The sequence below is a fragment of the Argentina silus genome (genome assembly GCF_951799395.1).
Source record: "Argentina silus genome assembly, chromosome: 2".
In the NCBI taxonomy this organism is placed as follows: Eukaryota; Metazoa; Chordata; class Actinopteri; order Argentiniformes; family Argentinidae; genus Argentina; species Argentina silus.
Window position 1 is genome coordinate 21,058,632 of NC_139656.1, and position 15,152 is coordinate 21,073,783.

General features: G+C 38.9%; 3 protein-coding genes across 3 annotated transcripts; 1 reads left to right on the plus strand and 2 right to left on the minus strand.

Moving 5' to 3' along the window:
* Window positions 1-1,648: 1,648 nt before the first annotated feature.
* sat2b (spermidine/spermine N1-acetyltransferase family member 2b) lies at window positions 1,649-3,978 on the minus strand. Its single transcript, XM_083687082.1, has 6 exons — window positions 3,891-3,978; window positions 3,598-3,649; window positions 3,405-3,488; window positions 2,865-2,966; window positions 2,316-2,356; window positions 1,649-2,157 (listed from the first exon to the last, which is right to left on the minus strand). The coding sequence occupies exons 1-6, from the start codon at window positions 3,951-3,953 to the stop codon at window positions 1,978-1,980; spliced, it is 522 nt and encodes a 173-aa protein (XP_083543208.1). The 5' UTR covers window positions 3,954-3,978; the 3' UTR covers window positions 1,649-1,977.
* Window positions 3,979-9,065: 5,087 nt separating this feature from the next.
* Window positions 9,066-11,599, plus strand: LOC310815971 (low density lipoprotein receptor adapter protein 1-A-like). The gene is made up of 3 exons (XM_083685942.1): window positions 9,066-9,204; window positions 10,622-11,264; window positions 11,370-11,599. The coding sequence occupies exons 2-3, from the start codon at window positions 10,691-10,693 to the stop codon at window positions 11,450-11,452; spliced, it is 657 nt and encodes a 218-aa protein (XP_083542068.1). The 5' UTR covers window positions 9,066-9,204; window positions 10,622-10,690; the 3' UTR covers window positions 11,453-11,599.
* Window positions 11,600-11,744: 145 nt separating this feature from the next.
* Window positions 11,745-14,791, minus strand: LOC310815980 (transmembrane protein 272-like). The gene is made up of 5 exons (XM_083685955.1): window positions 14,654-14,791; window positions 13,624-13,697; window positions 13,251-13,301; window positions 12,948-13,154; window positions 11,745-12,750 (listed from the first exon to the last, which is right to left on the minus strand). Exons 2-5 carry the CDS (start codon window positions 13,685-13,687, stop codon window positions 12,542-12,544), a joined length of 531 nt encoding a protein of 176 aa, XP_083542081.1. The 5' UTR covers window positions 13,688-13,697; window positions 14,654-14,791; the 3' UTR covers window positions 11,745-12,541.
* Window positions 14,792-15,152: the final 361 nt, after the last annotated feature.

Sequence of the window (15,152 nt, forward strand, 5' to 3'; positions counted from 1 at the left end):
TGTTTTCAAGAATTGAATGGGAGTTTATAACAACATTTCAATTCTGAATTCTAAATTGAATTGACCTCGACTCTTAACTCAATCTTACTAGACTGGGGTGAGTTTCAAAAGCTTTGTAACACTAAGATAATCTTAAATCTATAATAGGCCATGGATGAAAGATGAGTGCTACAAAGCTTTCTGGCAAATCACCCTGGACAGAAGTAGGCCTACTAGCGGACAACAACCAAAGTTTTTCTCCAGGGATATTTGTTTCCAAGAGACGACATTCAGTCTTGTCTCTGACATATTATGATTTATATACATATGGATCAGTCATTCTATAAATAGTTGTACCATGATCAAAGGCAAATCTGATTAGTATATTCAATAAGAAATTAAATATAAAATATAATTTGATTAATGTCTGATGGGGTGTGGAGTGGGAAACATTTTCATAATAAGATTTATTACTTAAACTGAATTAAAACAAATAATAATCACAATAATAATAATCATAATAATAGTGTAGTCCCCGCCTATACTATCACTTTCTTTTTTTACTATTTGTATATACTGTAGCATCACATGATTTTTAACCTGTTCTCAGCTTTAAATGTCTGAACATTGTGTATTTGAAGGTCAAGAATACAACTCATTTGTCTCACAAAATGTAAAAATATCTTGTTTTCTTTATTTTTATAGGTAAATAAATGTCACTCTTTATGGCTGTTTGTATTGATTAAAGGAATGGGTCAAATTATTGAGCAACACCATGGTGTGGTTTTAACTATAACAGACATGTGGTTGATTGCACCATGACTGCACTATCCTTTTAAAGTGACAACCAGGCAACTTAGACCACAGTGATGAGGTGCTGTAATTAACTGAAGAGGACCTTCTATTTTCAAAACACCACCATGCAGAGCCATAAATGATGCTCTCATGATTAGTACTACTGTAACAAAAGCCCTGCATTCCAGATGTCAGCACACCGTTTACAGGTCACAAGCTGACATCAAAGGAGGGAGTCGAAAGTTCTGTAGGCTATGTCACACTCAAAATGTTTTGGCACCACCAAGTGGTAAAGGGTTGATACTTTTGCACAGACCATCTGACCATCACTTTGTAAGTTACTGCTTTACCATTTCCTGTATTGGGAGCAAAAGCACTTGGTTTTTATTGAGGTAGTAGTTTGCACCTATGTAGGTTCTCACACTAAATCGGCAGACTCTATATCTATTTTTGTGAATTTTAATTTAAATCAGAAGGGAAAATAGGCTACCAAGTAGGCTGCCTCATTGCAATGGTAAACAATTTTAGGGTGCCACTGAAAGATTATTATTACTGCAAAGAAATTATGTCCATAATGAAAAATGAAACATTGCCACCTGAAATGTTTAATTTTGTTTTTGTTTTTACATAGAATCAAATTAGCTTTCAAAAACAGCTTTTTGAGAAAACACTGACTGATTTATAAAGAAACTCACTTTGTGGCTGATTAATCTGTGCTAATCTATGAAAAGAAATGCAAAATGAAATAATTTGTTTGCATCACCAACATCTTCTTTTACAACATGAGACAAAACAAACATTTAATCAGAAATCATTTAATCTTGACTGAACAAAAAAAACTAAGTTTTATTAATATCTGAGAACATTTGAATGCATACAAACATAAAAGTACTCTATAAAGGTAAACTCCAGCACTTGTTTCACTTCCTCATTTAGCAAAAATGCATTCCAGAATGGAAAGGTGGGATTAGTTCCAGCCAGAGAAGCCTACGTCACCACACGCCAACGGCTGGTAAAGGCAAATCGTCTCATTAGAGAAACCCACGTCATGGTTCATGACTTTCACTCGAGACTGACAGAGATTTGGAACTTTAGGCCAAAATGATATATAGTTGCACTAAAACTATTACAAATATATCGTTTTTCATCTTGAAAAGTTGACATTTCAACAAAGTGGGCCTTTTGGAGGTGTGCTTATAATTTCTAGTCTTTAGGTGCCTCCTCTGCTAATTTGTCCAAGGCTTCGCCATCAAATCGAATGAAGTGCCAACCTTCACTGGCAGTCAGGTCCTGAGCTCCCATGGAAACATAGAAGTCTAGTGAAGGTGTGTTCCAGTTGAGGACTGACAATTGCAGCCTTACACATTGCTTCTCTTTCCCCACCTAGACATGCACAAAAACAATACCTCCATCAGACTCCAAGTCATTCTTTTTCAGAGCAATGCTTTATTGCTAGTAACATAGACCTCCTTATCACACAACCACACAAATTCTAGCGTCATAGTTTAATTGAACTCTATTGAACACTAAAGGGTACTCACCTGAGCTACTTTGCTCATCAGCGCCTTTCCGATGCCTTTCCCTGCAGCGAGAGAAGGAAACTAACAGATGTGAGGTTGTGAAAGAAGGGAGTCTCTGCACACTTAGGATCAATGCATCTCATCATCAATTGAAATGTATTGTGCTAGACTTTAGGTCACAAGACCTTCATCAGAACCATCTCCTTCACCTTAGCCACAGTTGGGTGTGTGATCTCTGACCTCAAAAGGGATCAGCATTGAGATTTATGTTTTCAATTAACATTTCTGACTCACACACATTGTTTGTACAATGTTGTTGGGGTAAGCACTGTCCAGACCTCTACATTTAGAACTCTGAAGACAAAGATATGGACTTTTGCATGCAGTATTACATAGGCCACTGAAATCAATTGACTCACTCCTCCATCAAATCTCTCATAAACAATCTCAATCATCTTTTTCAAGCAAATATGCCTACATTAATATGCATTGCACACATCCCACACATCTGGATGAGAGCATTTAGCTAAATCACTTCCACGCTTAGCAGACCACATAATGTATATTTACCTCGGAACTCAGGCATCACATAGAGGTCTTCCATGTACACTGACCGTCCTTTCCATGTGCTGTATGTGTAAAAGAAAAGGGCATACCCAACCATGGTGTGCCCTATGCACAAACAAGCTGAGACCATGTCAAAATATAGCCAAACATGAAGAGAGTGTGGCTAACAAATTAGACTATGAATCAAACATCACTTATCAAGAGCCACAGGAGTCTGCGATCCTACAGCTTTTCTTCACACAACTTGTATAGTACTATAATAAGGATTGTTGGGTCTAGAGCTTTGGAGCTTTGGTCAGGAGACCCACTGAAAACATAATCATTCCTGGAGTGCATTTGTGGAATATTTTACGTTTGTTTCTAATGTAAATTTAACATCACAGCGTTTATAACTTCGTACACCTTAACATTATGTATTCACACATTATGTTCACAATCTACTTGCAAATGTGGTTTGTGGGACTATTTTAGTCGTAAAACATTATCGATTTTCTAAATGTAAAATCAGTTTGCAATGCACAGGCATGATGATACAGTATTTACCATCTTTGGTCTTGAGCTCATCAGGCACTTCTGCTATTAGGCATTCAAAGAAGGGATTTGGGGAGAACCCATCACTTTCCAACTCTACGTAAAACAGAAATATTGAGACAAGTGGTTGATTATCCAGTTCATGTGTTGATAGTAATTTCAGATGTTTCTATCATGAAAGGCTGTAAAAAAAAAAAAAAAAAACCTTTATGAGAAATCTTCACTTGGTCCGGCATTTTTTCATATACAGCCAACTCCTAAGAGCAAAAGACAATTTAAAACAAAATAGTGTTTTATGATAAATGGTAAAACAGAACAGAATGAAACAAACAAGTTGATACTTTCCACTCTAGTCCAATATACTAAACTTTTATAAAGCACGACAAAATAACTATATCTTTCAGTGAACATGACGGGTGGAGTAGAATATACAAATCAGTACCACGAGTTACAGTAGGCAACCAGCTCAGACGTCCCTACAAGCTCAGGGAAACTCACCATTATCATTCTAGATATGTCCTTACAGTCATCTCGTTTTGCAGCCCGTATTCTGAAATCCATGTTCAAACTGTTGTCGTAGGCTACGCGCAACTACTGGGACAATGACAACCTCTGCCCACTATAGTTCTACTACTTGAGTAGTAACTACACACGGGCTTCTGGAGGAAAGTTATTCAAGGGCATCCTAACCTCACATTATTTGCGCAGCCCATTACTGGCATAGGCCTCACCCTTTGAGAAAAAGGCAACTTTTAATTGAACTACAGTAGGAATTTATGAAAGTGGACATTGTTATGGAACTAATAGTACTGGATAGGATTATGGATGGATATATACAAAATGTCATGTCACAGATTCGTAGACTCTCCAGCAGTACCAAGGCCAATCCAAGGTTGTCGATCAATAATAGCTCATAAAATAGACCTAGCCTGCTCCTAGATTAATTCAACGGGGTATGTGAAATAAGTTTGTATAAATAAGTTACATTCTCTTTTCAGCAAGACATATTTAATGAGGCAATACATTTATTCTATCATGTCATGACAAAATGATGGTTAGCAATAAACTTTCAGAATGTACCTTTAAGTAGGTTATATCATGCACTGGGACTAAAGGTTAAATCACTGAGGATTTGAGGAAGTATTATCTAGCCTGATACCCTTATACCGTTGTGAACACATGCTTTTTGATTGTTTGAAAATCAAGTATTCTACTTGCAAAGAAAAGGTAGGTTATTCAGTTTCTAGACTCAGGTCTATATTAAAGGGACACATTAACCTCTCCTCAACTCTGTTAATGTTCGTTGACCCAAGTGAGGCCGCTTTCACCTGTAATGAGATGACACAGTAGCTAGTTTGTTCTAGACACATGATATAATGTCAGTTTCATGGTGACTTGAGGTGGACTCTGTCGTGGAAATCTAGTTTTACCACTTTAGTAATTGGTGAGACTGTGCAAATTAAAGTACACAATATATGTTCTATTAGATTTCCTTTAATGGTTTGCAAAGAATGGCACTCTGTCTCTAAGCATCAAAGAGCCCCGAGACAGAGTTACAATCAACATTTATACCTTCAAAACCTCTCTCACCCCAGGGCGGGTTCTTCACACGTTATTATCTGCCATTCGGCCTTGGAGACATGGGGTGATTTAAACAATGAAGGCTTGTGCCAAGTTCCATACATCTTAAGAAAACGTATATGTGTCTTTTCGGCTGCTACATTCATCCGCAGCGTTCAAGACAGGTGACAAATGTTAGTAGCTATTTAGGACATGCCGTAAATATGTGCTTCTACTTCAATTAGTTCCTAGGTTGTAAATACACTCTTCTACTTCTGTTAGTTCCATTACCTCTACTTAATTTATAAACAAGTCATGTAATGGAAAAACCAGTATGTGTACTAACAACAGATTATGATCATTTATTGTGTTAGCATACATTCCTTTACTAATTGTACTGTGTGATTCTTTCTTTCAAGTAGTACTAGAACATTCCAAGTGTTAACCTTCTAGACAGTGACATGATCCTGTGGCACCCTAGGGGGTATCATGTGCTGGCCTTGTATTCACAGCCTGTAAATTGGAATTGACCGACCTCCCCAAATTGATGACAGGAGCTGTTGAGAAAAACACATTAGTGTATTCTCAAAAGTTCAGACTGTCCCTAAGAGATAAACATGTACAACTTCTAACTACAGGACCATTGTCCTCAGGAGCTGCCCCCAGGATATTATCTAGGACTGCTGTAGATCATGCCACCTGTGTTCAAGGTTGTCTACTGATATATGCCCATGTGAAAACCCCGCCTCACGATCGGACCATCTGAGAGGGTATAAATTGTATGCTGTAACTTGTATTGGGGCTCTCTGTTCGTACGGTGCAGATTGCTATGCTTGCAACCATTATTAAAACCTACTAAACAGATATTGTGTTCGTGCATTTTTGCAAAGTCTCACTGAAATCGTTATTTGTGGTAAATCCCCTAGACAAAGATTTCCACCACAGACCTCAGCGTGGGGAGCTGGCCCCACCTGGTGGCTTCATACTAGAGGTACTCAGTGAAACCAGGAGTTTTGCTCATAAGAGGAAACAGGATAAGCCTAAAAGAGGGTTTATTGAACCAGAGGGTCGAGAAGATGATGGGATTATCGTCGACCATTCTGCTGAGAGTTTCACTATGTCGGATTCCACTCCAGAGATAACATTCCCTGTGGAGACGCAGGTGGGATAGCCTTACGACTGCCAATGGCCCCTGGTGTGAGCATTGATTACTTTGTCTTATGATGACTGTTGGATAGATGATTCACTTACTTAAACAAATGTAATGTTGTAAGTCGCTTTGGATAAAGGTGTCTGCTAAATGCCATAAATGTAAATGTAAATGTAATTAATTGTTGCAAAAACAATTATGGATATGAGAGAGATTAATTTCCATTAAGGGATTCTTTTTGGCCACTTGGTTGTAGACCAATTTTGTAGTCCCATCGACTATGCTTTTTCCTCTCCACCATTCAACTTTGTAGATGTTTGTAAGTCTCCCCAGGCCTCAGGGTTGTATTCCTGAGCAGTTTTGTTCCTCTCCATTTGCTCAGTTTGTAATGACAACCTGATCCACACAATGTATAATTGATTCCTATGCAAATCAGAGACTGTATACAAAGATATTTATTCCAAAATTACATGAACTATTATCCTTGCATTAAGATGGACTCAATTCAACTTGTTGAGTGATTTGTTGATGACACACAGATTTTTGCATTTTAGCTCATTTTAAGAGTGTCATAGCAAAGAGTCTGAATACTTATGTACATGAGGTGTTTCTGTATTTACTGAAATTTCAAAAAACGTGTTTTCGCTTTATCATTCTGCGGTATTGTGTGTGGGTTGATGGCAAATTCTTTTAACTTAATCCATTTTAAATTGAGTCTATAACACAACAAAATGTGGAAAAAGTGAAGGGGTCTGAATACTTTCCAAAGACACTATAGACCAGAAGGAGATAACTAAAGTAACATGAAAAGCATATATCCATTCACAATGTAACTTTTGATGTTAGTTTGATGTCAGAGTAAAAAGTAACAGAACGATTTACGATTGATTAATGTTAAAATGGGATAAAGAGGTTTGATAAGTTGAACAAGAAGTACTAATATGTATGACCATGTTTAAGGAGTAATAATGGTTTAATATGTACTACTAATATACTGAATGACTAATGATATAATGGCAAATATAACTATTAAAATTAATGAAATGACATCCAATGTAACTAACCAGATGACTTAAGGTTGATTTATGTTGAAATATGTTAAACCTGTTTTATAATTTAAATGATAAAACAAATCTGTTTAACCATGTGTAACGAGTAAAATTGAAATAATGATTTGATATGGGAAAGAGAGAAAGGGGAATTTGACAAGGCTGAGAAAAGTTAGGTTCAGTCAAAACAACAATGATTTTTGATAAAGGAAAGGGACAAAGAGGAGCCTGACAATGTCAAGATGGCTTAGGATGAGTCAAATATGTGCATGTGAGGAAGTGATGCTCAGAGGATGGCACCAGGAGGAACTCAGGCGGGAGGGGGCAGAGTATACAAAACTAGATGTCAGGTGCATTTCAACAGGCATTTTCCAGAAAACTCCAAAGAGGACGGATCCCTAAGAGACCACGAGGTCTAGCCCAATCTGGGTATCAACGACCAAAGTCCTCTCTGGAGAGAGTTTAGACTTGGAAACCCCCAGCCTGAATTGCTGTGAAATCGGAGTAGGCTCTCTTTTTAGCTGCCTAGATTCGGTTGAAAGGATAGCTAGAGGTTGAGTGACCGCTGCACTTGTACTGGGAGGTATGGGTCGTCGAAGTCCCTCGGTTGAGGGCACGGTGCTACTCCGGAGAAACCAGCTGGGCTGATAGAGCAATCAAGAGTATTTCTGCAGTGGCCACTGTCGATGCTGGATAGAGCCTCTCTAAATTTTACACAGATTTAGACAAATTAGGTGCAGATAGGGTAAGATTTATTTTCTCTTATTTCTTTTATTTACTTTGATTACTTTAATATCTATTATTCCTGTTATGTACTTTAATTTCATTAACTTCTTTACTCCTTTTATTTACTTTATTTACTTTCATATCTTTTATTATTTTATTTACTTTAATTTCTTTTATTCCTTTTATTTACTTTAATTACTTTAATATCTTTTATTCCTTTTATTTACTTTAATGTCTTTTATGTCTTAAAAGATTATTGCTACCTTGAGTTGCCATGCTGTAACGCTTAATGCTTGAATAAAGAATAACCCTGCATACAAAGGAAACGTTTTATTAGATTTATACATAGTATTGTAATTGACACCCAAGATGATGTGTTATCCTCCTTGTTAATTATAAAAAAGTTAGATTTCACTGCGCATGTTACATCATAGGATTACATCATAGATGGTTATTCTTGCCTCTTTTTAAAATATCCCCTTTGGATGAATTCATCGATAAATTAAATTCCTGCAACCATACCAACTGGCACTCATATAAGAATAGAGCCGTTGTTAACCATTGGGGCTTTCATATGCTGTGTTCTGATTTGTAGGTCTCTTACAGAGCATAGCAGTGAGCTGTAGCAGGGTAAACTGTGGGAAGTGGACATTCGACACCAGCCTAAGTATATCTCTGGAAACCTATTAGGGTAAGACCCTTTAGGCTGAGGATTTAACCTGTGGGATGGAGGGCTGGTCCGGGACTCCTGTATAGGGTAAATTTACCGGGAGACACCTCCCACTATATTCCCTATCATCCTCCTGACCATGACCTGGAAAGGGCCAGTATGACAAAGCCTGAGTTACAAACTATTTACAAATTACAACAAGTCAGCGAAGAGTGTGTAGTACTGCATATTGTGCATACTCATGTATCATATTGCAATACAGAAATGTCAATGGAACCTATAGGCTGCGATAGGCAACACATACTTACTAATTGATATAAGACAAATATAGTATGTACTGTAATAGGTTACTGATAGCAACAATGACCAGGTTAATGAACAACCAACTATAATTCCCAAATTAGATTTAGAGGATCTGTTGCATAGGCTAACATAATCCCCGCCCCCTTCTCCCCGCCCCCTTCTCCTCACTGTCAAAAAAACCCTTCAAATAACTTATCTACCACTGAAGGGGACAGACTTCACTACGCACTCTCCAAAAACATGAAATGTTAGGCTACATATAATATAACAAAAAAGAAGGAGAAAGAGTATGGGACTTATTGTTTTGGAAACATTGAAAATATAACTTTTTGAGCCATTTTACACTCAGCAGCAGTAAGTAAAACATCCCTCAACTCCAAACTTCACCTACAGTACAATATGTGTCTGCTCCAAATGAATGTCAATGTGAAGATAGATGGAGATACGATTGTTACATTTGTTCCGTAGAATATGATTTTAAAACATGTTTATTGGTTTACTGGTTTATTTCTTGCGCACAACGTAGTTTGAGCCAAATCATTGTGCAGCAGTAAGCAAGCTACCCTCTTGGCACATTGAATAGTATGTTTGTTTGTGTATGTTTAATCACAGTTATTTATTTCAACCCTCAGAAGTAAACATTGATCATTTGTTGTCTGAGTATTAGGACTATTTGTTTGGTCACCATTTATTATCACACTTTACCACTCTTACTATACACCATCAGAATTGTGCAGATAAGACCTTGAGATGACGGCATGGGGGCTTTTAGAATTTGAAACATGCAGAGCCACCTCATTGGAGGAGGAAATCAGCTTGTGTAATACCAGTGGACCTTGAACTATGGAATGAGAGCATTATCTTTCAACCAATAGCAAAGTGTGGTCAACCATTTGGTCCCAAATAAATTACCCCTTTCGTGGCTTCATAAACCTTTTAGGGCACATATAGATGCTATACAATAGATGCACAAGTCATTCATAAGCAAATGTCCTTCTTTACAATGATTTATAGGCCTACAGTAAGAACCTTGTCAGAAATAATTTGTGCATCCATCCATTTGTGCATAGGATTTACATGAAGGCATTATGATCATGAAGCCTTAAAAGTGTGTATCTGTTAAGGTGGACCAACCATTTTAAGTTTGTAGCAAAATAATTACTTAATAATGTAATAGTAGCCTAACATGTTCACCTGACCAAACACTGTACGCTTCTAATCACATTTGTTGATATTTGTAGGGTTTTGCAAGTACATGACTCACCACTTGATCATTCATAGAAGGTAGCATAGGATCTCTTGTATTAATGTCAATACCGTACAGTGGCTTTAATGTAAACTCTTTGTGAAGTATTGAACTTTCCCTTTTAAAGCAATGGCAACTTCCTCAAGTTTCACTTACCTTTCTCCACATCGCTAAAATAATGGAAAAGCATTTTGAGATGCTGAGACTCACATTTTCTCAATTTTCTAAACACCCCTCAGGCACAAACTCCTAAAAATCACACATACTGCCTCAAAGACTTCCCACCCACAATCTCTCAGACCGCAACACTACAGCAGCCAAACACACACAACCCTGACCATCCACTCAGCCAACACTGCACATTATTTCCATCCAGCTGCAGAGACAGGTCCTTATTGCGCAAGAGACATTAGTAAAAGCTTTGTGCCCTTCACCATCACAATAATAAACAATAAGCTGATCATTTTGAACAATCAACCCCCCTCTTTTTAATCAATCCCCCCTTTTTTTAACCTCCAAATACAGTAAGTGGATATCTCTCTATGCAGTGCAAGAGCGTCTTCAAGGAAGTAACAGCAATTGAACGTTAAAGCCATGTCTCTGGGTGGCTCCTTCCAGCTCTTGCAGACTTTGAGGAAGTCTCCTGCTGTGCTCCGCCGACGATTTAACCGTGACAACACCAAGATCCTCTCCCAAGGAGACCCTCTCTTTAAGGTGCACTACTTGGGCACTGAGAAAATCTACTCCCTGGATTTAGAGCATGCCAAGAGTACCATAGGTAAGCTGCTACAGCAAGCCTCTGAGAAACTGAGCAAGGAGCATGCACTGGTGGTACGACCACGCTATGTGGAAGTAAAGGAAATCAGCACAGGCAGGCAGCTCACAAAGACCTACCTGAGAGATATTGCGTATTGCACAGCTGACACAGAGAATCCCAATGTGTTCCTGTACATATGCAGGCAGCAGGGCCAGCAGCTGCAGTGCAGAGTGTTCTGGTGCAGCAGTGCTGAACAGGCTAAAGACATAACTGCGTGCCTGGCATGCTCCTTCCAATCAGCTCTAAATGATTGTCAAGGCAGTGAGGCTGATCACACTCAGGGATCCACAAGAAATGGGCTCTCAATGATCCCTAACCTTCATTCCAAACTACCAGAGGATCTTAGGAAAGGTGAGATTAGTATTTAGAGCATACGTTTGTGAGCTGATAATGCCAAAATAACATCTTTGCAATTGTGTCATTAATATGGTCCTGTTCCTCTCTTTGTGATGACAGGTCGCTGGAGGAAGAGGCGCTTGGTCTCTCGCAGTCCTCTGAAAGTGGTGAGGAGGACAAGCAGACAGCCAAATGACGTTTGACAGACTATTACTGCCTACCTATAATCCGGTGGGTCTAGCAGGGCTTCATTAACCTCTTCCCACCATTGATGAAACTGGATCACAGCCAAATTGACTTTTCTGATGGACATGGCTTCAAGGAGGGGTGGAAACTAAATTAAAAAAAGTCCCCTCTGCAACAGAGCATCACTTATCATTTGGTTTACCCCCAAACGTTCTTTTATTAGGCGTGGTGTTAAGATTAGATAACTCCTTCAGCTCAATGTTATAAATTTAGCCACATTGTGTAACAGAAACACGAGGACACCACAGGAAGGAGGCATTTCTTTACTTTCAGATTATTGAGCCTAACTATACTCATGTGTCAGCTGAACAACATGCTGATGTTTTACTGAGGCAATAGTCACATTTTATGCAGGGCTTGTGGCCAAGACAACATGTGAAGAGGCAAGTACTGAAATTATCAACCTCACATACTTCGTTATTTCTTGAAAAAGAATGTACTGATATCTTAGGCTATGATATCTAAAGCTGATGAGTTATGTTTCATTAGTACATTTTTCATGAGAAAAGTTTGGCTATGCATGATATTTAATTCATACTCAATCAAGAATGTCAATCAACAGAAACTCAATGGAGGGAAGGGGGCACAAGAAACAGAGGAAAACAACTCACAATTCAGATGTATTCTTTCCAGTGGACTTAACTTTTGCTTACAGTGAAAGAACAGAAAGAGAGAGGCACAAGCACATTAGGAAGGTTGTTTGCAATCAAAACAGTCACTGTATTCTTATGTTGGAATCCTAACTCGAGACCTGCATGCATAACTCCAATCATCAAGCAAATTTATCAGCAGACATCAATGCAAGAATTACGCGAATAGCATGAGTACAAACGTTGGCTGATACAGGGTAATGGAATATGTAAAGACCCAATACAAAATGTTCTGTATGGTAGTGCAATATATAAAACACTGGAAACCATTCCATTCTATAGTTCTCCATGTCCTCTCACCTATACCAATTCCATATATTCAGAAAAAACACTATTCAAAGATTAGCCAGGGGCAGGATATAAAACACACCCCTCACATCCTTATCAGACAGACGCTCAGACATCCTCATTAGATGAGCTCAGTCCACACCTCCCACACAGACACATGCAGACAAGCACACAGCAACCCCCAACCAGGAGCATGCCAACAAAAATGTACACCAGTGTGGTTGTCCAGAATGCAAACAGGTAGAGGGTCTTGTTGCAGTAAGGAGGGGTTGTGGCATCATAGTTTGCAGGGTATATGGAGTAGATCCACACATTGCCTGTAGAATTAAAATGAGAGAGAGAGCAGTTAGTAACACAAGAGAAAGCAGATCGCCCTTATCAATATATGATATTGAGGAGGACAGATGTCAATCTAGTCAAGTCCTCACTAATGTAAAATTATTACTGTATGACTATTTTACATATTGTCTGTCCCTGCTTATCTCACTTTTCACACCCATTCTCAACCCCTCACCTGCAATGAACCAGCAGGAGAGGAAGAGAGACACAAGGGAGTTCCATGCTGTGCAGAGGCTGGTGAACGGGCTCTGCTCCCCATCCTCCGTTTCCCTGGTGCAGGGCAGGCAGGACAGCACAGCCAGAACAATAGCAAACACCCCCGCAACCACTAGGTAGATAGGAATGTAATGCTGCTGGGGACAGCTCTCCAGATACATACCACCTGGGAGGAAACAGGTCCATTATGTGTGTATGATGGGGGGAAAAAACATTGAACTAATGGTCCTTGTGTGACATCTCCACAGAATATGGTACCAACCTATTGCAATCTGGGCAATGGGTAAAGCTGTCATGATGAGTTTGAATATGACTGTAAGGGTACATAAGAATAAGACACATGATCATCAATTCTCTTTAGTTCTTTTTTGTAATGAGCAATGTTTCTTATGTCATGATGTAGGGCTAATACAACCGTCAATGTAAAGCTACAGTAGTCATTTGCTAAAAGGTAAAACTCTCAGGTAATGCTTCTTCAAAATACTCAACAGTTACATCAGATTAAACATGTGGTGACATGTTTTTCAGATAAACATGAACTGAATATTAACACCTACACACTTGAACACAGTCACACACATTGAAAGAAAAAACATGGTCTGTAAGTGAGATGTAAACAGTATAGTGTAACATACCAAGCACAGGTGTACTAGGTTTGGGGGCTTGACGCATGTTCTGCAGGAGAGTTCTGTCCTCCATCTCGACTGACCTGCAGGGTTGGACAGTGAGCTGTTAGGACACCAAGCTAGCACATCAAGTACCTCAGGGCAATTCTGTTTGGATATCTGCTAAGCTCTAGACCACGAGGGAAGACCTTCCAAACACATGGCAGATCAGCACATTCAGGATAGAACCCAAATAACCCAATTAGATGGTAAATCTGTACATGACTGAATCTCCACATCCGAGGTAAACAATGCTGCAGTTACATACGAGCCATATCTGGCTTAGGACTGAGCTTAGAGGCTGATCCCTGTGGTGCACAGTTGTGGAACATGATTCCCCATATTCTACTCTCAAAACCCTATGAGAGTAGAATATGTGGAGAAAAGTAAGTTGTTACAACTAGTGCTAAATGTCAACCAGATTCCAGGACCACAGTAGCAATTTCACAGAATTTCAATGTAGCTTTTAAAAGAAACAGCAGACATTGCTAACAAAACTCTGAATGTGGACCAATTACCATTTTGTAGAGAATAAAAAATAGAGTGAATAATAACAACCAGCAACCAACAAGTGTGTTATGAAGATGGGGATCAAAACATCTCATCCTGTTGTGAAATGGCTGTAATCTTACATTTACCAATCACATGATTTTGCATTTTCCCTCGTGTTGCGAAATAGAGTATTATATCTATATATTTTGTAGGCCTGAATAATTCAAAACAGATAACGTCAATATTGTAACAAGTGACAAGTGGGAAATTATATTGATTTTTACAAAAGTTGCTAACATGCTATAGAAAAACAACAGAAACCAGCTAAACCAGTCGACATTCCCGTGATGAGAGGATCAAAGGTTTCTTTTCTTAATTGATGCCACTTTCGGTTTGCCTGGCACCAATTCTTGCCTGCTTGTGTGCCCTCAAATACAAACAGGTACGGGACAAGTTACAACATTAAGTTCTAGAAGTTACGAAAGAGCGAAATATTCTGAAATCTTACCAGTCGGTCACAGTTGTGACAATGTCCAACTCCGAACCATAAATTGGAGACAAATTAAAGTACAGGGGTAAAGTGAAAATAAAGATTAAACTGAGAGAGAGGAGCCCTATGGCAAAATATGTTCAGGCTGGGGCGGCGGTGAACTTCCTCTTTCTCTGATGGGCGGAGAGAGGGAGGGAGGGATCTCTCTCTCACAAACTGAAAACCACCTCAGTTAGATATTCTCAATTCAGTGATAGAGAGATAGATAGATAGATAGGTACTTTATTGATCCCTGAGGTGAAATTAAGGCGTTACAGCCGCTCACATCACAAACAACAACAAAATAAAGTGACAATAGAATATTAAAATGTTGCTAAATGAGCTTCTCTGCTCTGCCACAGTGTCATGTAGGGGATGGGAGGGATTGTCTATGATGGCCAGGAGTTTGGTCCTCACCCTCCTCTTGGCCACCTCCTCCACAATGTCCAGGGTGACACCAAGGACAGAACAGAACATC